The sequence below is a fragment of the Polyodon spathula genome, chromosome 23 (assembly GCF_017654505.1).
Source record: "Polyodon spathula isolate WHYD16114869_AA chromosome 23, ASM1765450v1, whole genome shotgun sequence".
Taxonomy (NCBI): Eukaryota; Metazoa; Chordata; class Actinopteri; order Acipenseriformes; family Polyodontidae; genus Polyodon; species Polyodon spathula.
Window position 1 is genome coordinate 21,268,270 of NC_054556.1, and position 26,617 is coordinate 21,294,886.

At 36.3% G+C, this 26,617-nt stretch overlaps 1 protein-coding gene across 12 annotated transcripts in view; it reads right to left on the bottom strand.

Moving 5' to 3' along the window:
- Nucleotides 1–8,339: 8,339 nt before the first annotated feature.
- LOC121297892 (ral GTPase-activating protein subunit beta-like) overlaps nt 8,340–26,617 on the bottom strand; it is a 30,770-nt gene continuing 12,492 nt past the window's right edge. For 4 of the 12 annotated variants that reach the window (XM_041224496.1, XM_041224506.1, XM_041224507.1 and 1 more), the window contains exons 8-31: nt 24,397–24,548; nt 23,427–23,643; nt 22,170–22,205; nt 20,857–21,058; nt 19,842–20,009; nt 19,428–19,542; nt 18,968–19,115; nt 18,741–18,805; nt 18,277–18,409; nt 15,651–15,784; nt 15,075–15,257; nt 14,620–14,771; nt 14,320–14,507; nt 13,829–13,935; nt 13,511–13,666; nt 13,141–13,350; nt 12,751–12,909; nt 12,015–12,180; nt 11,656–11,778; nt 11,405–11,541; nt 10,787–10,895; nt 10,532–10,610; nt 9,439–9,587; nt 8,340–8,912 (exon numbers count right to left, since the gene is read on the bottom strand). In XM_041224496.1, coding sequence (XP_041080430.1) covers nt 8,719–8,912; nt 9,439–9,587; nt 10,532–10,610; nt 10,787–10,895; nt 11,405–11,541; nt 11,656–11,778; nt 12,015–12,180; nt 12,751–12,909; nt 13,141–13,350; nt 13,511–13,666; nt 13,829–13,935; nt 14,320–14,507; nt 14,620–14,771; nt 15,075–15,257; nt 15,651–15,784; nt 18,277–18,409; nt 18,741–18,805; nt 18,968–19,115; nt 19,428–19,542; nt 19,842–20,009; nt 20,857–21,058; nt 22,170–22,205; nt 23,427–23,643; nt 24,397–24,548 — 3,482 coding nt within the window. In that variant the 3' untranslated portion in view covers nt 8,340–8,718. The remainder of the gene's footprint in view (nt 8,913–9,438; nt 9,588–10,531; nt 10,611–10,786; nt 10,896–11,404; nt 11,542–11,655; nt 11,779–12,014; nt 12,181–12,750; nt 12,910–13,140; nt 13,351–13,510; nt 13,667–13,828; nt 13,936–14,319; nt 14,508–14,619; nt 14,772–15,074; nt 15,258–15,650; nt 15,785–18,276; nt 18,410–18,740; nt 18,806–18,967; nt 19,116–19,427; nt 19,543–19,841; nt 20,010–20,856; nt 21,059–22,169; nt 22,206–23,426; nt 23,644–24,396; nt 24,549–26,617) is intronic. The other 8 variants (XM_041224500.1, XM_041224499.1, XM_041224497.1 and 5 more) reach the window with 8 other exon arrangements.

Genomic DNA, 26,617 nt, shown 5'->3' on the forward strand with positions numbered 1-26,617 from the left:
TTCTCATCATGTTTCCTGCACGATTGACACTTTTACTGCTCTTTTGTTGAAAATAATGATTTGTATTCCTTGTATGATTTCAGATAATTACGGACAAATAACAACGACAGAGCACTAAAAACTGTGGCTGTCATTTATTTTATTTATTTTTTTATCATGTTAAGCGAATGGTATTAATAAATGCAAACTTTTTTTTTTAAGAGATGCAACAATCCAAATATTATATATATCTATATATATATATATATATATATATATATATATATATATATATATATATATATATATATAATATATAAATTCAGCTCGCAATGAATAAACTCGTTATATTTACATGTAATAATAGTGTACTGGTATTTAAGAACCATAGTACTGCACAGTACGAAGTTGTTTTAGTGTTATTTAGAGACGGACCCTTGTTGAAAAAAAACGATGTGGCAATTCAGTGAAAATAACACATACATAACTTTGAGTTACAACAAAAAAAAGGTTGATAGCAATTGCTTTTTTACACTGCTGATTTACAGTGAGTAATCAATATAATGCAAATATAGTTGTCTACAGCTCGTATACACACAATTTGTATTGTCCAAACCCAGGATGTTATTCATGTGTAACTTTTACATAAACACACTCTTGTATTAATTTAGAATTAATACATCTAGCGGGACTTGACATTCTTTATCAGTAAAACCATTTGGGCAACTCTGATTAATTCTGGATTATATAGACTAGAGCCTGTCCACTCTATAAATATATACATTTGTAGTCTAGGTGTCATTAATGGGGTCATTTTCGTTGCATTTGCTGTAGGGTTAACAAAACATGTGTCCAAAATAAACTGATACCATTAAATTAGCATAAACACGATTTTGAGCTGTATGTAAAACTTCTCATTTATGATGCATATATAACTAGCTATTTTAAAATGTAGAGATTGATGCTTGCCCTAAGGGCAGATAACGGTGACAGATTACTTTATCGGTAATGGTTATCTTGGTGGCCTCTCAACAACAGTATAGCTCTGCCTGGTCAAACATAACTGGAAAATAATTGACGGTCCCAGGTATTGTTGAACAATAACACGTTATCTGTTATATATATATATATATATATATATATATATATATATATATATATATATATATATATATATATATATATATATATATATATATTTTAGATATACATGGACAATTAATTCTGCAGTGACCCAGAGTATTTGTAAAAGCGTCAAATACTGTTTGCATGAGTGATTTTTTTTTTTTTTTTATGCACTGCTGTAGCTTTGATTTGTGCATGAAGACCCGAAATGTTGGGCTCATCCTGTTACAAGAAGTTGCTATTAATTGTTAATAGTCTTTGATCACCCTTAAGAGACAGTTCATTAAAACGCCCACTGTTTAATTTCGATTGGAAATATACCATTTTAGGATTATTTGAAATCCACGGTCGGTTTAGTCAAATCTGACTTCTCTTTCCATACCTGTGTTTAAAACATACTGTATCCAAGTAAATAAATCCACTGGGGAGATATTGCATTGACTCTATCTATTTTCCATGGATCATTCCACCCACAACCTTTTAAGGAATCAGTCATACAAATCCAAGGAACGTGCTCGTTTTGCAGACTGTATTATTTGTAAAAGATCACAACCAGAGAGCAATCATGAAAATTGCATTAAGGCATGGTTAAGCATAGGTAAGCATTGCAAAGCACAGATAAGTATGGTAAAGCATTTAATAAACATGGCAAACCAGGTTAAAATGTGGCAAATGCATAGTATAGCCATGGGGAAAGCATAGGAAAACTGCACAAATAGCGTGCAAAAATATTGTGGTAAACAGGGGAAGAAGCAGACCAAGCAATAAAATTACACAAGGAACACATACCTTACTCAAACCCTTTATAGCACAAGGCTCATTTCTTTTTTATAGGTGAATAAACAAAAATGTATACAGAACTGTACATAGTGTAGAATGCGTCGGTATTAACAGTATTTAGGGGCATCGCTGAACTGGTGAGATGTCTTGACTAAGACAATACTATTATCTATTCAATATATTTAATGTATATATTTGTAATAAGGTTAAATGGGTAGTACATTCTGCACCCCAGTTTATCACATAGATACATGTTGGGGTAACATTGTGCTTGTTAGACAGCCTGCTGATCAGTGTTTTCTGTTTGAATAGTGGATGAAAATATTTTCAGGGATACCAATAAATTTAGCAACACTAGAGTGGGGAAAAATGGGCAACACATGCTTAACCTCATAACCTAACACAGAATGTAATCTTTTGGTGCACCAGTTTACAGTATTAACAAATTATTTCCAACCCCAATGCAATGGTACTGGAATGGCTGTAGATAGGTTTCATTTAACAAGTTATTCTACAGCCTTGATATATGAGGTTAGCCAGTGTGAACATTCATTTTCCATACTATTTAAGGAACTATTTTTGAGAACAATGAGGCTTTTTTATGATTATCAGATATCTACAAAAATTATTCCCCTAGATCATCAGTGACAACGGTACTTTAATCTGTTCATATATATTGTTATTGTGTAAGTGTTGCGCATTGCAACGATTAAACAGAATGGTTTAGTAATGTGTTGGCTTATACAGTACAGTATAGAATTGAATTGACAAGGCAGGCCACTCTCTATCCTTGGACTGCTGCTAAATCAATCAGCATAGTTCCTGATTTGCTAGCGGTTCAAAGGTTCTCTATGCAATTTTGCTCCCAAGGACATAAAAAAAAAAAAAAAACATCACATTGTCACTCAGCACATTACACCAATTAAATATTTGAGGTCTCTTCCTCTACCACAGTTAGACAGCATGCATACTGAATGCTGAATAGATGGGGCTGTTGTTTACATTCTATCTTCCGTCTGTTGAAAATATATTATTATTTCTTATCCAGAAATGTGGCATTGCTTGCGTGTGTTATAGTGATTTAACACACTAGGCCCAGGGTGGCCAATCCCGATCCTGAAGAGCCACAGGGTCTTCTGTTTTTTTGTTTTTTTTTTCACCTGAGTATCAATTACTTAATCAAACCAATTTTTTTCTTAATTGATCAACACTAACGTTTCTTCCAGATCTTTAGCCATGGTTGAGTTTTTTTTTTTTTTTTTTTTTTTTGAGGTTTACCCTGTAAACCTGCTGGGTTGTGGCTCTCCAGGACCAGGGTTGGCCTGCATCGCTCTGTGTCCTCTGAAGACCAGTGCAGAAACCTGTTTTGAATGATAATAATGCATGATCATCTTAATTCATATTAAGATGAAACTTGGTGTTAGCCTTATTTACCATATTATATTATGTGGATATATGAATGTGTCTGTCTGTCCATACATAATGCTTTTTTTTTTAACAGACTTTACTGTGATACTACCACCTAATGACATCTAGGTCTTAAATACCACTTATCAATTTTCATTAAACTACTCATTGCTTTTTCTTATTGTATACCATTGGTAGATATCTGTCGTGGTCATTTTGACACAGGTGAACCGTGTTTATTCTGCCACAGCACTGTAAGCTTGATGGAAGGCCTCGAAAGGGTCCTCTAACCAGCCTCACCTGAGATAATTTTGTAATCTTGTGGCATGGCAAATAAGCTTTAACTGGAGTCTGATAAACCGCAGTAAATAATAAGGGTAATAATATGACTGTTATCTGACCCCCTTTTGTTTACACAAATGTGTTATTTTTGTGTTGTGTGTTCCCCAAACCAGCATAAACAAGTTATTTACTCCTTGTTATTCAATGTTATTTTAAATTTGTTATGTATATTTATTTTTATACATTAGGTTAATGATGAATATTGGATAATCTTCCAACACATCTTGAATAATTAGGTTCTGTTCAGATGCTCAAATCAAAGATGGGCAAGGTCAGACATTGCAGCAGTGCAATCTGGAAATGATATCTACTTAATATGAGAAAAAAAAAACAACACAACAGTATTTGTCAAATTCAACTATCTGAATATAACCACAATAAGCAGAGACTCACACAATATGATATTATTTCACTTTTTATTCCAATCCACAATGACTGTTTTAGACCCAGTGAAGGCCACATAGAAATATGTTTACAGGGTGTCGAGGAAGTGTGATTATAGACTTTCTTGTCTAGTTATAATCTTCACACTTTGATAAGCATCATTGTTTAACCTCACACCCAACCCTAACGTTCTTCCACGACATCCTGTTTTTTTCAAGGTGAAAACGTTTTTTTCATCTAAAACTTATGAGCGCCTCTGTTAGTACATAGTATATTATTTTTTTATTTGAAAACAGGCAACGCCCTGTCTTCTGTTAAACTGAATATGGTTTGTTTCCTGAGATGACTGATTGAAACACCAGGACTGTTTCTAAAAGGTTGCATTAGGGTTTTAAAATCAGTTTTCTCTCTCTTGATTGGCTCCACTATCTACTACCCGCATACCATTATTTTTAGTAGGTTCTATGCTTCTGTGTAGAACATTCCTTTCAAAGGCAATATGTAGTTCTGGAATTCACCATTTTCATTCAAGCAGAATGGCACAGCATGAGTGTTCTAAGTGGGGCTTCAAACTGTTAAGAGAGTCTGTTGAGCAAAGAAAAAAGAGACTTCCAAAGCAGAAGAGAGGACTGGTCTGCAGAATAAAATTATTCACTGGTTTAAAACTGGAAAACTGTTTCCCAGACGGTTGACAAAATGACAGAGTAGGTAACGAGAGTGTGAGGAATAATGCTTCATTGCATACTGGAGTTGAAGGTGAACAGGCTTCCTCTAAGGCGAAAACTACAGTTAACATCTCTTCTATTAGACCTGTGATGTCAAAGGGCAATAGTTTCTTTGGATTTTGACTGATTTTGAAGTGATATTGGCCAGTTTGTGGGTAACAGTACAAACTATTAGTGTCATGTGACACTGTATTAACAAATAGGGATGGAAGGTTCAATTTTGGGGTTTAATAATGTTCAAGCTCAACACAAATTCAGTTGTGATATGAAATAGTGTTTTGAAATATTGAGGAAATTCACAACTTCTCCAGAGCGGTTTTACAAGTCCTATCAAAAACCCAAACAAAGATGTTTGGGAAACTGCTTTACATAACAGGACATTACCAATAAACCAAACAGGAATTGCAACTTGGCTTTGTCCAGCATTTCAATACTTCCTTTTTATTTACTTATGTATGAAACAGGAACACAACTTGCTTCATAAAATGAGTAATTCCTAAAAGGATAAGTATTACATTTCATAGAGTTTTTAATTAAAAGTAATTAGTACATGTATTTGATTACTTTTTAAAACTGAGAAAAAAATCCTGGCAGTCTGTTGTTATGAGTATTAGACAATACATACTGCATCTCTTGCTACTTTAACACATTGAAGTTATAAGATTTAATTTGGCGTCTTCCAGTGCTTAAATCAATCAAACTGTCACAATGTGTGACTTAGGGTGCTAATTTACCCCCGCTTGGTAATGAGAGACAGAAAGCTGCCCATGAAAAAGTCTTATGAGCTTGGAAACCAGCTGAGGCACCTTCTTTGTTCCACAGTAACACTAAAAACAAAACTGTATTACAAATTGATAACTTTACATTTAAACTGAACAAACATTTGCAAAAATGTACAGCAGTATAATTTCCTCCAAATAAATGTCTTGCTATTGCATAGATCATAACACAAGGTGGAGCAAAACATTCTGAAATATCTGAATTGTGTACTGTCAAATTTTTTACAGTAAGTACTGTAGGTTAAGTAGCCAGTTTCAGCTACATTAGTGCCACAAACAGCCCATAAGGACCTATTTCAAAGCAAAAGCAAAGTTTTTTGTTTTTTTTAAATAGTAAAAAGAAACTACCAGCAGTAGTCTCTTGCTACTTTTATACCATCACAATAGTGGTGAATAAGTCATCATAACTATAAAAAATGCAATAGTGTTAAAGAAAAACATTAAGAAATTTGTTACTTAGGCAACCCTTTTCGGCCAAAACCTTTTTCTGCATCTTAAACGATACAATTTTAATCAAAAAATGTAATTCAATTAACTACGTTTATTTTAGTATTTCTGCAAGTGTTGAATCATGGCTGAAATAATCCATTTGGCTCCTACTTTACAGTGGATTTTTTTTTTTTTTTTTTTTTTTTTGAACAGATTCAACACTTACCCAAGTTTAGTTTTTTTCAATTAGAAAACTGATCTTTAGCTGCGTAGTTACTAATACCCATCCCGTCCGAGTTGAAGTCTCCAATCAAAACACCCCCTCTCCACTTTCTCAAACTTTACAGGAGTAAACTCAATATATTTACGGACAATGTAATGTGAAATAATGAGGTTCTTGTTTCGTAGGACCTGAAACAGGAAGCAGTTCTCCAGTGACTCACACTTGAGATCACAGGATCTCCATACCCGTAGCAACTATGGATTGTTCAACATGAAGCTCCCACTTAAAAGTGTTTAGTACTGAGCTATCGCCCAATTTCCATGTTTAAAGATTTTGGTATGACAGAAACGACCCCAGACATGACGCCCTTTTCCTTGTAGATTACCATGTTTCATAAAATGAATATTGCACTTTCAGTATATTGCCAATATACAGTACATAGAGTACTGTATTATCCTGCCCCTTAGTGGTCACAATAATTTACTGACTTTCATGTTCCTGTTTTTAAAATGGACAGGGGTGGTACCAGTAATTTAAATCCAAACCTGTTGAACTTTTGGTTACACTGCCTCTGTGTCCAGATCTAGTTACAACAATCTTTAAAAAAAAAAAAAAAAAACACCCAAAAAAAGTCAAGCACCAATAGCCTGATAAGTCTCATGTAACTTCCAGGAACAAGGAAAAAATGAAAATCACACTATCAAAAAAAATAATAATAATAATAATCAAATAACAAAATGAAATGTGCCAACACCACCAAAAAAATCCAGTCCCAAAAATGTATTTAAACAAAAATCAAATTTTTCAAATTTTATTCCATACATATGTGTTACATTCAATATCCAAACATGTTGCTTTTGGATTTATATATAATTGGCATAAATACAAACAAGCTTTTGTACCTTTCCTAAAGAACAAAGAGATAAAGTACAGACAAATTAAACATGACATATTTACAGATAGTCCTCCTTTTCTATACATCAAGTTAAAGCCTGCAATATTTACAGAATACAAATATTTCATAAGAACAGAAAAAAAAAAATCAAATCTAGGCAATGTGTTGAAATTCAGAGAATTGCACATAGTGTACTTTTTTAAAAAATTATTTTTCTTTACACACAGTGGCTTGTGAATTTTAGTCCTGACTGTATTTCAGAAAGCCTTGTGTGTGTAAACAATATGGAATACATGTATTTTATAATATACTATTTTTCATGACGCAAATGCATTAACCTTTAATATAGTTTGTACACTTATTATACACCTTGCCTTCAAACTGGATCCTTTAGTAAATATAATCTCGCTCTCTCAACCGGTTATAAAAAAGCCTCAGTTTTACTCACTGATAACGCCAGATATAAAAACCACTTCCTCTGCATTTAAACACACATAAATGCTGAGAAACAAACTGAAATACCGAAACACACAAATATATTTTGAAGACACTTGGATTTTTTTAAATCATTTAAAAAGCTTTCCCAGAATTAAATACCAACTGCGACAGTGATCTGACCTTAAACATGGTTGATTCCAACCTTAAAAATCAACAACGTGTTCAAACATGTCAATACCGAGCAGAGAGATATGCCGCCACCTGACAAAATGAAATATGCCTGGTATAATAAAATTGGGACTAGGAGTTACGCTGACATCAGTGAGGAGTACCTGGGTGCTAAATGTAGAACGCCGACTACAAAACAGACAAACTTGCAGATAAATTCAACTTTTCAAACACTAGATGCAAGAAAAATAATATAGGTGGAGCCATAAGCCAAAAAAAAAAAAAAAAAAAAAAACTTGCTTTGAGCCCTTGGAAATTCCATAATCCTTTGATAACCACATATAAAAGAAAAAGTACTCACAGCTTTCTTTTGAAATAATCATTCTTTTCTACATGCAACTGTCCTAGAGAGCTACTTTATCATCATCCATGGCTGCCAAACTGTTTAACAGAAGGATGAATGTCCAAATATTAAACTCAAAAGAGACAGCCTGCAGCTATTGGTGATAATTCATACTGTTCTACAGAATGGGAAAAAGACAAATTTTAATGCATTCTTTGGAAACAAAGACATGAAGGCTGCAAACCATGAAGGCTGCAAATCCAACTAAATATTGAATAATATATATATATATATATATATATATATATATATATATATATATATATATATATATTATATTCCGATGTGATAAGAAACTAAATCAACAAAAGTCCCAGTCATTGTTATCATATGGGATATTTAACAACTCACAGTTAACCTCTTTAAAGCTCCTATCAAGTTCACCCTTGTTTTCTCAACATGTTTAAAACTGTGTAATGACTGTACTGTGGTAAAGAAGATGAATTTCACCGAAGCAGAGCAGAAGGAAGGGGTGGTCGGTGGTCTGGCAGGTTGGTTGGGTTGTGTGCTGTGGGGATACTTTATCACTGGTCGATGCTCAAAGTAAACCTCCTCATTCATATAACATGGCCACCAAGTGCTGATATAAATAGCAAAATAGCTTAGAAATATATAGAATCTACGCAGTTATTATGTCCATCTCATGGATTCAGCTTCTTTTGTCCCACTTCTTGAAAAAGTGAGGTGTAAAACTCAGGCTCCAGCTGCTTGTTCCGGTATCTGTTCACAATGTCCACTATCTTCTGTTTTCTGCGGACATGTGGAGGGTTGTAGGAATCACTTTCCAGCCTCTTCCTTCGGCAGACATTGATGACCGTCTGCCGCACTAAGAAGCCTGCGAGAAAAAAAGTCTAATTGAATCCAGATAATCATCCCTTTTTAAACACTTCATTTCATTTTACTCTGCAGGTCTTTTTTGAACACAACCATTACCTTGAGGTATGTTAAGGCTGTAAAGTTAAACTAAATATATCTTTAACGGCATAGTTTTTGAATAAAAGTTTACATTAATACATCCTGTTTTATTAGGATCTTGTGATCCTTGATTAACATATTTTCAAAAAGTGTAATCATTTATAGCCTTTTGATGCATTGTAAACCACTGTAAAATAGAGGGCTGTGCAAGAAAATCAGTTTGAAAAACTGAAAACATGAATGATGGTTTAAATTACTGTTCACACAGAAGATTTCAGCATTTAATCTGATATTAAAATCTAGGTTCGTAAGATCCTAATAAAACAGGCCATATTCTGGTAACCGTTTACTGTAATACTATAGGACTTGATCATTTTTAAATTAGGCATTTCACGGGATACCCACAAGCTCCCCACAGTACATGTGAATAGTATTAGGAGTCTCACCTAAAGCCCTCCTGCTGATTGCCATGCCGTCCACTAGAGGGATGACCATGCTGAACTTCCCAGCGACTCCCTGAAGCTTTATCCGGAATAGACCGCTCTTCAAAGGGTGGATAAAAATAATCGGAACCTCCTTTTCTGACATCACTGGCCTAAGAGAGGAAAAGAAGGATAGGCCAGATCAAATTACTGTACTGTGAAACAACTGAAAACCATCAGCAAAAGTACTTCCAAATTTTTTTTTTTTTTTTTTTTTTTTTTTTTTTTTTTTTTAAGTATTTTTAGAAAAACAGGTTTCAGGTTTAACAGATTGAGACTGTAAAAACAGCCAAAGCTTTCTTGCTCTGACTAGGTACTCTACCTATATGCAAAAGGAATTAACAATTTCCTGTTTTGACTAGGATGCTTAATTTGAAATCATACACAATGTAGCATTCATAACACCTTCATAAAAAGCCAAATAAAACTGTATAACTCTGAGAATAATCCTTCAGCATGTCAGAGAAAACGTACATACAAGTATTCATTAAATGTGTCAATAACAATACATTTGGTTTGTTATGACATCATGCATACTTGTATGCATGTTATTTCTGTTCTCAAAGTGATTTTAAATGCTCCTGCATATAGTCATGCAGTGTTATGTAGCCTTTATAAAGGTGTCATGAATGCTACAGTGAATGACATACAAAAAGACTAGGTATTCAAGTACAAGGAATGCACCACTCACTATGTTCTACATTGCATTACAAACTAAGCCCATACAGCTGGAAGATATGAAGAGTCCATCACATTTACACTTCGCAGAAAGAAACACGTGCCCATCACAGAAATTCAATTAGGAGGTAGTGAAAGGCTACTGAGAATCAAATCTGCTTTTTGGTTTATTAGTTTTATCAGATTATGACTTGTATTCTTCCACCAATTTTATCATATTGACCCTATTACAACTCATTTAACCAATATGCCTAAAATATATATTCAATAACAGCATAATAACCACATTATTTCCATTAGCTCTCCCATCCACCAATGCAATTCATGGTCTGAAATCCTGTTATGAAGATACCCAACCCGTTTGAGAGAGGACCTGTACCTCAGGGATGTGCTGCTGTTCGTTGTTGTCTCCACTCCTGTGCTGGTTTCAGCCAATAGATCAGAAAGAGGGAAGTTTTCTGGGAAAAAAGAAAAGAAACGGTGTAAACGACATTAGTAATTGTGTGAGCCAATGTTGGCGTTATTTCTTCTTTAACAAGGGAAAAAAAGAGTTACTGATTTTTGTTTTAAAGCATGCTATGCTAAAACACAGATCAAATCACACATTTATCTTAACAAAAGACACAGAGTGTACCAATATCATCGTAGCGTTCAACCCACACCACCAGCACTTTCGTCTCTGGGCCAAGTGGAGGCATTGTCCGACCAGGAGGCATCTTCTTTGCTTTAGTTGTGGGACTCAGCTAACATAAAAGAGAATACACTTCAATGTAAGTAATAGGTATTGTTTATAGTAAAACTGAATTGTCACAAACACTTGGAAAGGACAAGATGATGCTGGATATACTGTATACCGATAATAAAACAGGCAGAGACATTTTGTAGCGACAATAGTTCAAACTAAACTAGCTAAAAAAAAAAAAAAAAAAAAAAAAAAAAAAAAACTAAGAGAATTATGTTTAGACAGAAGATGTTACAACTACAGGGGTTACTTACAAAACTCAGCTTTTGTATTTCAAATACACATTTAATATTCTGTTGTGCTGTTTAAGTAATGCACCAAATAGGAGTTGCCTTTTTAGATCCGAACTTTATTAACTAACATTCTTAATGCAAGTTTGTGCATGCACATAGAACAAAGTGCATTAAACGATTAACTAACGTCTGACCTCCTGTGCAACATAACCACTACTAGCAATACCTTGCAATGGATTCCCATTAGGGCTATAATTACACCGTTAGCCTTCCTTACCCTCTGTGAAGAGCCAAGATTGTCAGAGTGGTTTGGGAAGAGCTCCAGCGTCAGACTAGACTGTTTCAGTAAACTAGGCAGCAGGTCTATTTGGGAATCGGCTTCCAGGGTGGGGAAGCTGCTCTCTGATGATTCAGCTACCAAAAAAAAAAAAAAAAAATCACATATTGCACCTTTGCATGTACCTACTTTTTGTAAAAAAAAAAAAAAAAAAAAAAGAACTTTTCACAAGCGAGATCCAACTTTCTTACCAGAAGAATCCAGTAATGATGGAACAACATAGGCTATTTCAGTCAAGGCATCAGCATAGTAAAGCACCTTCTTCTCTCCACTGAAGATACCTCCACCGGTGTCCTCCAAGGTAGGGGACTCATCTGTAGGGGGAAAGAAGGTCATGGCTTCAGACATTACTTACTACGACTCTGGATTAAACCAGCAACCTTCTCGACCCATTAGGAGGCAGCCTCTTTAAAGGCAATGTTATTGTTGTACAGTGGATAACTTTGAATGGAGGCCATATTTTGTGCAAAAAATTACAGACAGACATACATCCCTGTGAGGTAGACTAGACATTACACAGAACAAAGCAATTTTTGAGTTTCTAGCTCACCCTGTGTCTGACTCTCGCTGCCATTGCTTGAGTTAATTGACCAGCTGGTGAAGACGTTTCCTGTCCAGCCAGGGTGTTTCCTCACATCGACGGGCCAGCCCAGAGACAGCAGGAACTCCAGGAAGTGGTGCTGAACATTAGCTGATGATTCAACATTCCTTAAGATCTGAAAACAAACCAAAAAATTGAGAAGCAGATGACAAGCAACACAAGGAGAGAGTGTCAACATTCTCCACCTGTAATTACAAATGACAGATGGCTTAGTTAATGAAAAACTTAACATTTTTTAAAGCCTGATCCAGGCTAGAACACTTTGTTTAGTTGTGCACATTCTGGTGGATATTTGCAGTAGGGTAGGGTTCAATTTTGGTGTAACTGTCACTAACATAACCAAACAAGTCCATTCATGAAATGTACAGTACTGCATTCACAATATCTGTGTGGTTGACGACACATGTTTGGGTTAGAAAACAAAACAAACAGAAACACTATAGGGCCTGTATCTCAGACCCTGAACTGAATTCTCTTCACCAATCTTTCCTTCCCTAATGAACACAAGGGCAAATGTACATGACAAAAATTGCTGAAACACTTCAGATTGGATTTGTTAATAACGTATCAGATATAGGACAATGAGCGACATAGGATTTGAGTCACTGACGTTCTGGCCATAGATGCACAAGTTGTCTACTAAACAGTCAAAATACACCGATATCTGAAGCCACTGACTGCTCACCTCCTGACTGCTCTTCTGCCCTGCCCTCATGTAGAATATGAAGACAGTGTCGAAGGGCCGGCACGGCAGCAGGTCCAGATACCCAATGTCATCGAAGAAGCCAGGGAGGGCTGAGTCCAGTGCAATAAGATGAGGAGGTAAGCGGCTGTTGCCAGGCTCCTGAAAGAGATGCAGTGAAGTTAACTGTTAAGCAGTAGTTGATGTCTGCAAAGCCAAAAAAAGGCACAAGCACACTGAGGTGGGCTTATGCAGACCAACATTTCTGGTGATCAACTGCTAGAAAATGAGAAATTACGATGACATCTACACAATTAAAAAATACTATATATAGAGGTGGAGTACAATTTAGGCAGATCTGCAGCAGTTCATCATGTTTACTGTGGTTAATACCTTTAATGCTTCGAGTGAGAGGAAGCCGAAGTGCGAGAGGAGGAGGCGTGCAGTCTGGAACTCCTGTGCAGGGGGGGGGGGCTTGCAGTCTGTGACAGGGTCGGGGAAGCTCTTGTTTCTCCAGAGATCCTCGCTGTGCCGCTCCAGAGCCGACTCGTACTCCATCTGCTTCACCATCACATTCCGCAGCTTCTCGTGCTGGATCTCAAGCTATACAGAATAAAATCAGATTGCGTGACACAAATACATAGCGAATCTTTATGTCTGATTCATTCATAATATGTTTTTGGCCTTGAAATTTACACAGATGCATAGGAGTTTGTATTAGATTTAAAAGGCTTTTTAAATAATCTTGTCCAGCCTTTCTTACCTCACTAGTCACAATCTCATGCAAGTCTGGAATGCTCAGGTCAGCTTTCACAAATGGAATTTTATCAACTTCCTCAGGGAATGGTCTGTGTTTCACAGCAAACCGAATGCCAACGTCATTTTTAGGAGCTGGACGGCTCTCTGGAACGAACATCTGCTGCAAAACAAGATAAAACCAATTAGCTTTGAAAGAAAAATATTTGTGAGCTTTGACATATACTTATATTTAAAACAAGAGAATAGATTTCATATAAAACCAGGAGTTCTTGATAATCAGAGCAACAGAACAGTGATTGGACATGCTCTGCCACTACACTACCTTCTGGTGAGCCCGTGCCCCTCTGGGCTGGTGGTAGAGCTGCATGGTCCAGGCATGTCTCCCTGACATCCCTCGTATCAACACGGTCACTGACGGACAGGGATCTGCTGGAAAGCATATAGCAAAGAATTAAAAAGATATCCTGCCACTGTAATGCATTCATTAAAAAAGAGGCACCTTCAAATTATTAATTGACATTAACAGCTTTAATTTTGTTTCTCTTTTCTTGAAGGAATGTTACATATATAGAGATATTTTGGTATTAAATATGAATATAGTTTGTTCCACAAGGGTATGGATGGATTTCTGATTTTTCTGATATGTAAGTGAACGACAAAAAAAGGGCATTTTCTTTAATTATTAGGCCTTTCTCAATTGAAACTAATTATGTCCATGCTTTCAAAAACACACATTTTCTGCAATTCTAAAGCTGAACTGAAGAGACTCAAAACCTCCTAAATCTCCTAAAGTTACCTTAATCTATTACTCACTCTGTTCGTTTCCGAGGGGCTGTTCCAACATGGCTAAAATGACAGAGTTATCCAGGACGAAATAACGAAAGTTGTCTCTACTTGTGGAGGTCAGCCTGGAGTATTTAATTAGAGTATCCTCATTTAAAAGGCTGCATGGTGAAGCAGGTCCACTGGGAGATGGGAAAGCTCCAAGCTGCTGCATGATACTACAAGAAAACAACAATGTAAAATCAGTCAAATAACTTGAAGTGAATGGGAGAGGACATACAAAAAATGACAAATTTCTCAATGAAATCAATATTAACGATGGCTCCGTACCATGTGAGAGTGGCCTCTGCTGCATCCTTCACTCTCATGGAAGCAGGGCTGGGCTCTTTATCGCTTTTGTATCGCACCTCATGGTCATTGGTCTTTGACTTGCTCCCTGATATGCCCAATTCAACAATCTCCAGGACTTCTATGAGGCAATCCTGAAAAGATGACAAGGGTTCACTTCAAATCCCATGCAAACTACAGCTTTAAATAGCAATATTAAGGCTGTAGTATTTAAGACTATATATATATATATATATATATATATATATATATATATATATATATATATCTATATATGTATATATATAGTGTTTAATCAGCCTAAACCCTGAAATGGGTTAGAGCATTTTACAGCACCAGGGTATCCCCCCTGGATTGCATCAAGCACATTTTGTTACAATGCAGGGTGCTTCCCCATTGTGACTTGCATGAAATAAATGATGAGATTAATGACTTGCCTTCTCATTGAGCATGTCAGGATGCTCCGTCAGCCACACACACAGGCACTGGAATGCTGCAACTATCATGGAGTGGAGATCTCGAGAGTGGAGTGGCGCCGGGCGGCTGCACTGGTACACGATGTAGCTGCAAACAGAACTGACTGCACGCTTTCTGTCTGCTGAGTCCACACAAACCTTCACCTGAAATCAACGACAAAAAACATAACAATTGAAATAAAATATATCATATTAATTTAATGCAATTTTAAAATTTAAGTACTGTGAAGAAAACATTGAACTATCAGAAAGATTATAATGGTATTACTATGTAATATTAAAACTACGATATAGGCTAATCAGGATTCTTTTCATTAAATAAACTACTTTAAATTATATGGCTTATCATATAATAATACAATTACTTGCAGTTCAACCCTGCTGTTCTTTCCATTTGCAACCTCCTGTCCAAGAAGAGCTGCTTTTCAGTCTCTTTGCCCAGTTATGTGGACGGTGGTTTTGTATTGAGATACAAGGCAGGGGTACTGACCCACTGCCCTGCCCAGCCACCTTAAATGGAGCTACCTGAATCTTTACCTTGGCCAAACCAGCAAGAAGCTCCAGCGCAGCCAGGGAGATGCTCATGTCGGGTCTCCACTGGGAGTTAAGTCTCTGTGTTACCAGGTGGATGCTGCGAATCAGGAGTCCCACGGCAGTATCTGTATGAAGAGCTATGATATAACCCCAATACCACACACCACAGAGAGGGAAAACAACTAGGTATTAGTAACTACGAGCAAAGCAATCCAACAATCAACAAGCACATTTAGCCACAGTCAGCATACAACAACTAAAGGACTGCTATCCCAATGGCAACTTCCGTGCAAAAAGCATTACAAATAGACTCAGTATTTGAATGAAACGAATTTGTATAATGTATAAAAACATTTAAAATGGATTAGTTTACAGTGGATTGAGTTCACGTATCAGGGGTCCTGCAAAACTGCTAGTGCACGGTCACACATGTATGTACTGTAAGTAGGCAAAGTATTCTCGTTTCTCAAATTTGGACCAATAAACAAGTTTAAAATGGGCATTGCACACATGGACCCATGGGACTACTGAAATAGCACCTCAAGGAGTACCTACAATATACTACCTGCAAAGTACTTACAAAGGAGATTTCTTTACAGAAACATGTGTCCCTATTCACAAAGCATGAAACATTCTTTAAGGATTTTTATAACCTGCAAACTTGTTTAAATTAAACAAAAATGCGTTTTAAAAAACAAACATTCCTTACCAAAAAAGTCTTGTGAATAGGGATAATGATCTATAGAAGTGGAGAACTTAACACAGGCCAGTTGCCAATTGGGATGGGTGGCACACAACAAACATTTCACATTGTTAAAATCCATGCAGTACAATTCCAACACAACAAGGGTTATACTGGTAACACTTTCTGATGAACACTACAATTAATGAGCTATCATTTTTTGTTAGCTACTGCAACGTAACAAATAACAATAGCGGTCAGAAAAAGGGCACATCATTAGACATGGCTGTCAGTTCTTGTTCACACCTCCTCAGTGTGTTAGTTTTTATGCTCAATGTCAATGTAGTCACATTTCTTTATACCGTTCTGCAGCTAGTACAAGGTAGAGCTGCCATCACTTCAACACCTAGCTTTCATAATCATTTGAAATGTGCAGTTGAAAAAAACATATCTCGCTTTCACTTTTTAGTCTGATAATCCGATTCAAAAAGTGTTCTACTTATACTGCTAATGCATCATCTTAAGCACAAAATACTGCTGTTATAATGTTAATCTTCCTGGTAATTAAAATACATTTAGAAGCCTATTTTGTATATCAGAAGATGGTCTGGACAAATCAAACCCCAAGTTTAGGATACTGTTGTCCAGCTAACTTTGAAGACCTACTTCGTAACTGGCAAGATTCTGTGCAGCAATGCATTTTTTTTCCAGGGTTAAATAGTAGACAACTTCCTGTAAAATTAGGTTTTCATCAAACATTAACGTAATTTAAACCACAAGCTACTTTTGAACATTACACTCATTGATCTTAAATGTGTCTGATTTTGAATATCTATAGTTTATTAGTCATGCAGAGTCAATGTGTCTCTGGCTTGGTCAGTATTACTTTAGGAACAAGTCTGCAACACTGTACTTTTAAGATCATGTAAACATGATCATTTTGCAGTCCTCACTGCTAATGCATGCAGATGCATGTAATTAGTATGAATACATACTTAATATAGTTTTGCATTACATTTTAATGGTAGGCATTTTACTTTATACAACACTAAAATTATGTTTAATAGTTAAACTAATAACTGAAAACATTTAAAATAACTGAAAATAAAAATATCTGAAAAAGAAATGAGAAAATAGTTTAAAACACTCCACACTCAAGAGGCACACATTTTGGAAAACAGACTGTTGCACGTACAAATACGGTTTTACCCAACGCTTTCTACAATTCCATACCACTTGTACCATGTTAGCTAAAATGGCAAATCCACAGATATGGTGGTTAATTTTTTTATATGTCTTACTTAACCATTTAATAATTTTAGGGTTCACATGACACTGTAAAATGAAGACAAATTTAAGGGAAACACAGAATTAAAACTGGGCTTCTGGGAGAGACTTGTAAGAACTTTAGTAAACAGTGGGCACATTAGTCACATGGGATTGAATACTATAAAACAAGTGCATTTGATAGAAGAGTTCAGGTTGAAGTGAGCCTAGAATGTTTTTACTCAATTTTTTATGCAGTATTTCATTTCAAACTTTCAAGAAATGCAGAGTAAATATGCTAATAACAAAGCAAAAACAATATAAGGCATCAATTAATACATATAATTTAAGCTGTAACAAATCTTTGCATATAATAGTATATTAGCACAAACCTAATTTTTAAAGCAGTTTACTCTAAGGTGCAATTTACAGCATTCCTGTAAAAGTAACGCATGCTAATATGTTACAAAATTAGGAAGAAAGAACTTGAGTGGATGTCAGAACATAGAACTGTTTCTCACTAGCTATAACACTTACTTTCTTTTCACAAAACCTTTGTAAATCACACACTAAAATAAATCCACTTGATAAATAGGAGCAAGAAAGAGGAGTGTTCCTTGAGGAGGGAGTGTTTCATCCACACTATCTAGCAATGACAAACACCAGAACATACTGACTTACCATAGTCTCTCAGGAGAGCTTGTGCTGGCCTCTCGCTGTCTGGAGTGGTGGCTTCTGAACTCCCTCCACTGGCTGTGCTGATCCCACTGTTATTGCGGCTATGGCTCTTCAGGTGATTCCCTTCACTACTGCCCTGCAACACCAAAGCAGCACAGGAAGGGAAGAGAAGGCACAGAGCTATTCAAAAGCCTATTTTGCGTATGTACACATTTGCTGTCCTATACAATAGCGAGATTTATTCCAATGACAGGACATGGAGGATGGAAGACACTAGACTGGCGAACATTTCTCCTTATAAAGCAGTGTATCAAAGATCTGGTTGAATACAGACATAATCACAAGCTGTTACGTCATTTACTGGGCTGTGCACTAATGAAAGTTCTTAAGCTGATGCTTCTTAGGTATCACAAATATATCCTAAACTAAGAAGAGGCATTATTAGAAAGGAAATGTACAGTTCTTACCATTTCAGATTGAGCTCCTCTGGATTCTAAAAGTGCTGAATCCTGAACAATATTTAACATTGCACCTGGAATGAATACAGAAAACATACATAAAATCGCAATTAGTTCAAACATTAATTTGCACAGACAAGATTCATAGCTTATTCATTTGGCTCACCAGGTGAAACATCTATAAAATAATAAATCAAATGAATCTTCTTCCAGTCCAGCCAACCCATTTTACAAACCTAGGATCATCTGTGTGTTGTTTGGGTCCGTTTCAGTCTGCAGAGCTCCTATCAAAATATTGACCAGCCTTAACTTCAGCGAGAGGAATGTGACTGGTTTGTCGTGAGATGAGCTGTCATCATTGCTAAACTTGCCTTCCAACAGCACCTACAAAAAGAGGAAAATATCGTCACTCTTAGAACATACTTCACTGCACTTTTCAGCGTATAATGCAGGTTCAAATAAATGTATTAATAAACACATCCATAATTTTACTCAATCATGCATTTCATGGTAAAACTAAAGCAAGACAATAAAGGCTTTAGCTAATGTAGCATTAGACAAGTTTGTCTACGAGACGTGGTTATTTAAATATAAGAAATAATAAATGCACTGCCTCTTACTAAAGACCCAGATTAGCCATCACTGGCATGCCAGTGTTTCCTGTAGTACAATCATCTATCAAAATACATGACCTACCTCAGATTTTACATTGCCAAAATGATGGGGAAGAGGCAATAAGGACAACAGAATGAGGATGGAGGACCTTCTCAGATCTGTGGGGTTCACATAAGCCTTAAATTTTGAAAGTTCCCTACAAAGGAGAAAGTAAAACCATTTAAAAATACCATGCAAGGAAAAGAAAAAAAAAAAAATCAAAATCAGGTAGATCTTAGATCAAGCATCCAAGCACAAAATGAATAAATAAATTAACCTTTAACTTAATCTAAGTAGTAACCCTTGCAAAGGATGATGAACATCAAAAATATTAAAACACATAGAGATTGTATTGCATTTAGCCAGGTAGTCGCTCCACACCAGTGTGGGCTACAGATGCAAAGTTAATGATGTACTTTGATGGAACAATATACACTTACACCACCAACTCCTTACCTATCAGGCAGAATGGTTTCCAGTGCAGTGATAAAATAAGGTACCACAACATCAACTCCTTTTAAATCAGTACAAAACAATGCAGAAGAGTTGAGGATGATGCTGGCAAGAACAGGGCGGCAGATGAAATCTCCTATCTGTAGACCCTGAATCAGACCCATGTAATACCTAAAAAGCAGTAAACAAATAAGACATGGTAATAAGATGCAAGATCAGCATGGATTCGAGATTCATTTGTGGCAAAAATATGTTTTAATCTTCTAGTTAACCACTGACTGATCACATAAAATAATTTGGGTCAAACACAGCCCTCTAAACAAAGTTTATATTCATTGATGAAGAAATCTTTCTGTACAAACCAGACATACGTATAAGGTTGTATCTATTTTAAAGCAGGAGAGACAGTGGGAGTGGACTTGGTAATTTCCCTTGAACCAAAATAACTTCCATTGTTCTTATCGCTTTTCACAAGATGGTTCAGAACAATAACCACATATTTAACAGTGACTGCTGCTGCCTTAGATAGGAAAGCTTTATTGATATGATTTTTCCTGCAAGCATTGGCTCAATGTTGACTCTGCTGTAGGGAAACAAAAGCAAGCAACAAATGTGTATGTAAAAAGCAAGGGTAATTTTCATATAGGCAAATAAGCAAGACAAACTAAACTGCAACTAGATAGGACACTTTGCACTATCCTACAGCTTCAAGGCTTTAAGAACAAGCCATGTTATTAACAATTGATTACTCGTGACATTAAAGGGAAGCCTTTCATACATTCAGTGCCGACAGTACACAAGTGCTAAGCTCATCATGTCATGAAATGGAATAAAATCCTATTGTCTAATAAAATTTGAGAGACACAGACAAGCAATTCTTCTGACAACCACAAGCAGCTTGGTGTGTTCTAAATAACACAGCGCTGGGAAGGATTCATCCTAACAAGCCCCAAGATTAATTACAAAACAATGGTGTGCCTTCTGCAATTCTCTTTAAATGACACTTCTTATTATTTACCTGGAGAGATACACCGGCAGGATTTCTTCACCAGTCTTCTTACTGCAGAATATTCTACACAGTGTTCCACAGGCTTCTGCCCTTCCTGCTTCATAGTTATCTGGGAACTCATTGGCATCAAACAGGGGGTTGGAGATCATGGTGTCAGTGGACATCTGAGAGCCTTTCCTACGGAACTCTATACCCGCTTGGGTCGCCAAAGCTGTGGAGAGAGGGAGAGAGATACAGCACCTAAATCGGACATGCCAGCATCTAACTGGCTCATGGGACTTCTGACACAAAGATTTTGCAAAAAGCTAAATAATAATAATTTTAAAAGCAGTAACCTGTCCTACTCTCCCTTAGATGCAATTATGTGTTCAATAACCAGGGTGGTAGACTAAAATAAATCAGCTATTATCATCTTTTTCTTTAAAAATGACTCAGGAAACTAGACCACTGCCCATAACTGACTTTTGACAGCTGTAGAAAGCAGAATAAAAGAGATTTGTTAAACACTAAAGTTATCAAGAATGTAACTGATATATATATATATATATATATATATATATATATATATATATATATATATATATATATATATATATATATATATATATACATACATTTATTGTGAACTTCAACAGAGACCGACACAATATGGTTGCCTTCTAATAATTTTAAAATTGCTATGCACGAATAAGATTTTATCTTAGAATATCTTTGAAAAGTGGACTGAAATGAATGTTACTTTTTACATTAATATTTGGTACTTTTTCAGCAGTTATTTTGTCTTGTTGAAATCACACAGAAAAACAGTTTGTAATAACCTTTCTTTTGATGAAACTGCTGAATGTCGATTGCAATGTCAAGCCAAGCCTTGACGCTGAGTCTGTCTAAAATTTAACTGGCCCAGCAAAGCCTCTCTGTCATCTCCCATGAGTACATTGCACATCAGGACAGCATTAGCAGTTTACTGGACAAACATACACTTCATGCATTAGACACACACAAAATCAAAGTATAAAAACAACAACAACTTTCAACTCAAATTAAACCAAACAAAAACAAAAATGGTTAGTGCAGTGTCTTGGGATTCATGACGTGAAACTGGCATGAACGGTCAGACTAATCTCTGGCCAGCCATCTTTCCCATTCAGAAACAGAGGAAGGAAAGAAGTGACAAATTGCCTTTCCTCAGAAAACAGTGCAACAGCAACAAGGACCAGATGACAATGATGTTAAAATTAAAAAGGTAAAAATGGGGGTGATGAGCAATGACAAAAGAAACAAAAACTGACTGCAATTTAAGAGAAGCTAATGTTCCTACTTACAAGATTTATAAGAAAGAAGAATTTGGATAAAAGATGCTGCAAGATAATAGAAATAAAAATGGAAACAAATCAAAAGACAGCAGTAGTTATAAATAACTTTAAAAGATGATGAAATCAGATTTTTAAATATGTAAATAGCAGCTGCCTTTAAGCTTTTTATTTTTTTAATGGGTTATTAGAATAAAAGATTTTGTGAGTAAACTAAACTAACTAAAAACACACAGAAGATTGGCAGTCAGGTTGAAACAGCCAGGACTTGGACAAATCACCATGCAAAACGTGAACAGTGGATAAGAAAGACAATTGGCATAAAATCAGGGCTTTGTTTTCTCTTTCACAGAAGCATGTTGTTTTAAATTCATTTTATTAACCCATTCAGCTCGGAGCACTTGATCAAAACATGCAATAAATTATCATCAAGAACATAAACTTGTGTAATGAATGGTCTGGCATCCACTAAATCCAATCTGTGATCACATTTTGTTGCAAAACGACTACGCTTTTAAATAATGAATGTATGTTCTGGACAAAATATGCATTCTAATTGCAAGACAGTAAGATATGGTAAAAAGAGAATAAAGGCTAGCTGGCCCATAACTAATACTGCTGTAGAAAAGCACCATAAAAAGTGGACATTGTAATCATTGAATTAACCTTTCATATAATAATTCTTACACTGAGCCATTGTAAGTGAATATGTAATTTAGCTTGAATTTAAAAAGACTGCTTACAGTTCCAAGTCCAGCTGCTTTTTTTTTTTTTCAGCTAAAACTGTGCAAACATTATAAAACCATAAAACAGTAAAATGCAGGTGCTATAAAAGTACCTTATAAAAGATCATGGCTCTCTTCATTCTTAACTAAATTATATATTTACACAACATTTTTTTTTTTTTTTTAAACCATACATGGTTGAGAAGTTAAGCATGTGAATACAATAGCTTTAACAAGCATCATATGATGCCCATATTCAGTGTTATTGGCCCATTAAGTTGATGCTTACACAAGCTATAGTTACAAACAATAAAACAAACAGCGCATTCCATCTTACTGCATCGGAGCTGAATGGGGTCAATATGCAGGATTACATTTGCAAAACTGTAAAAGCTATTAAGCATTTGGGGTTTTAGATGCACAGCAGATGGAACTATTAATCTTGCAGGTAGGAAATTTGAACAAACAAACACACAAACAAACAAACAAACAAACAAACAAACAAAAACACAGCACAAAATGTCACTTTGCCAACCACTCTTACCAGTCATGCTGTTGTCCCTGTTCATTCCGTTATGAAGTTTACAATGAACCAGCGCTGCATCAAACAGCCACTGGCCAAACAGATTGAGGATGCTGTTGACCTTTGGTCTAGTGGGTGCGGGCAGTGGTCTGGGCTCAGAGCTAGTTTGGTTGGGGCTCGACAGTGGTGAGGTTGTGGAAGTCTGATGCTGGATTTTGGGAGGGTGGGCGGTATTCCCCTGGGGAAAAAAGAAAGTCAGGGATAAGAACTTACTGGAACCCAAGAAAGTGCTGCTTGTGCAAGTAAACCATAAAAGAGTTGACCATTCTTCCCTGTTATTAGTGTTAGCAATGCCATCACTGGACACTTCCCCTTAGTATTGAAGATCTTTTATTATTTGCTTTAATTGGTGAGACAGATTGTTCAAGTACCAGGTAACAGCATTGGAAACTTTCTTCCAGGTTTCTTAATACTTCCTTTGTCAGATCTCTCCCATGGCTAACCACAGCTGACCTTCAGTACATGCAGTGACAGGATACCAAGAGGCACTATTGCAAGCAGTTACATTTTTTTAAAAATCTCCACATACACGAGACAACAAAAAGGAGACCAGGGATGTTGCTAATGCCAGTAAGTGAAATTAATAGATTTTAAAGCCTTGATTATGACTCTGACAATCTCTTGGAAACTGTTGTAACAGTATTATAATTCCCCTACTGATAATTCACATGAGTTTGTGAATTACTTGGCTGTGAGAAATCAGCCTCTACTAAAACACACTAGTATAAGAATTTCAATCAACAGAATGCTGAAAACATAACTGACAGTTACCGTTTATTCATGTTTTGTTAAAAACAACTGTAGAAAGTTTCAAATAAACATCCATAATATAAATATTAGATTTGCCCGTGCTGACAGACATTGGTTTATTCCACTGTTAAAGCCAGCATATTCCTTGTTTCTGGTTTAGGTACTCTGGCACAGCACTTACTGTAGTGGCTTTCATTGTTGTCTTGTTTACAGTGACTGCCCGATGCCTCCTGCTGTGAGGTGGGGTGGTGTTGCTTGTAGTGGTTGCTTGAGGCATGCTCAGTCTGTTGACAGGAGTAGGAGGAGCACTGTCCGACCTAGGCCTCGAGATACCTAGCAAAATGAGAAAAGCAAGTTACTGGCAATAACACACCAACTACAGTACGGACTGCCCAGCAACCAGAAGAATTTCACCGGGCTGGTTAGAAATTTAATCTGGTAGGAACATTTGCATGGCTGCTTCGCCACTGAAAACCACAATATGGCTGAAAAGTATTTGCACGTATCTGCTTGACTGCTGTTAACCCTTTGCGGGTTAACCAAGTCCGACATCAAAAAGATGCCAAGCACAGGTCTCTAGTCTAAAAAGGGCAGTAATACACTTAGCCCCTGCACCACAGAGATAACACGGACATAAACTCAGACGATAGCTGCTTCTGCATCCAGAGCTCAAAGAATATCACAGACATTTGCAGAGCTTTTTGAGATGTTACAGTAACAAAACAATGACTTAGATTGCATTATTGAGGAGTTTGGTGACAAAACAAGCGATCAGGAGATGATTTATCAGTATGCAAAGCGATGAAGACCGCAAAGGGTTAAAGTGCCAAAACAAAAATGACCACAGTTAGATCTATGACGTTTTACTGTTAGGTTCATTAACAGCTATATACATTACTGATCTGTGCTTCAAGTAAGATGGTAAAGGGTTTATACTGAGGACCAAGTGCTTCAAAGTGCTATTTTTCAGATATATTGTCTAGCAGCTGCAAGTGATCAGGGTTAAATGATCTAAGATTAAATTAGCACACATCCAGACTGCACAGTGCACTCCTACACTGGTAGGAAAGTTGCAAAAAGGTGCAGCATTGTTCTAATATTTCTTACATGTTTTTTTTTTTTTTTTTTTTTTTTTTAATAAACATTTAAGACATCAGCAGTAAAGGCAAGGTTTGTGGAATTTGGTACACATTGCACAATGAAATACTGCAGCTTCTAGTTTTACACCACAACCAAGTTATAATCATTGTATTTGTTTTGCCCGGGTTATGCTCCCTTTAGATTGGTATGGAGCCATAGCTTTGTATACCAGCGGAGGGCCGTCTTTCACGTGCATAGCTCTTAGAGACGATAACGCCTGTGAAAGAAATATAAGTTCAGACTCCTGCAAAGAAATGCCATTTCCTAAAGGAAAAAGAAACCAAATAAAAGAAAAATACTATACTTGGGATTAACCTAAAAGTTATTATGACAAAAGCTGAGGACTACCTGTGTTGTAAATTTTACTCCTGTTCAATAATAATGTAGCTGCTGCCTGAACTCAACATTTCAGTTGAGATCCCTGAAGATTAAAGATAATGCTAAATATTGATATCTTCAGACCCCAAAAAAGTATTCTGATTGATCAGATGAAGACTTCATTTTGCTTTCCCTCCCCCTGGTTATTTTTGGGAACTAAAGTTGCTAAAGCAACATTTTCCTGAATATACCAAACAAAAAACTGGGAACCAACAAATAAGATTAATCACCTAAAAATAGATTTGAATTCATTATACCCGGAGAGTACTCATCTGCTCAGCCCTGTTTTGGCAATTGGTCTATAGCTATGTTTTATATTGTATCAGTATACTGTGATAATATGTGAACCTGATAACATGCATGTTAAAGTGTTACTGAACACTAGGAGTGTTTACAATAAACGCATACCATAAGATGGGAGTCTTTCACGTAAATAATTCTTAGAAACTGCAAAGCCTGAAGAAAAAATAAATTAATTTGCTATGCGACAAAAGGGGAAAATCACATTTGTTTTCATTACATTACAAAATGGTGAACAGGGGTGAACTATGCATTAGCAACTGCTGCTGCAGAGTCACTTCCAATAGGACCTCAGTTTTAAGTCTCATCTGAAGAACGGAGCACAAAGAGGTTAAGTGACCCGAGTGGCTGAGCTGGGATTGAACCGGGAACCTCCTGGTAACATGACCGTTTCTTTAACCACTGGACCACCAAGCCTCCTATATAAACCTCTTTTGCTGTTACAAATTGAAGCAGAAGAGCCCAGGTTACTGGTGAATAAGTTAATTCCACAAACTGAAGGAAAATACCTGCTTACTGTCCCCTGAACTAATCAGTCACCTGTTTGTTCACCAGTCCATAACCACCAGAAGGGGTCCCCACAC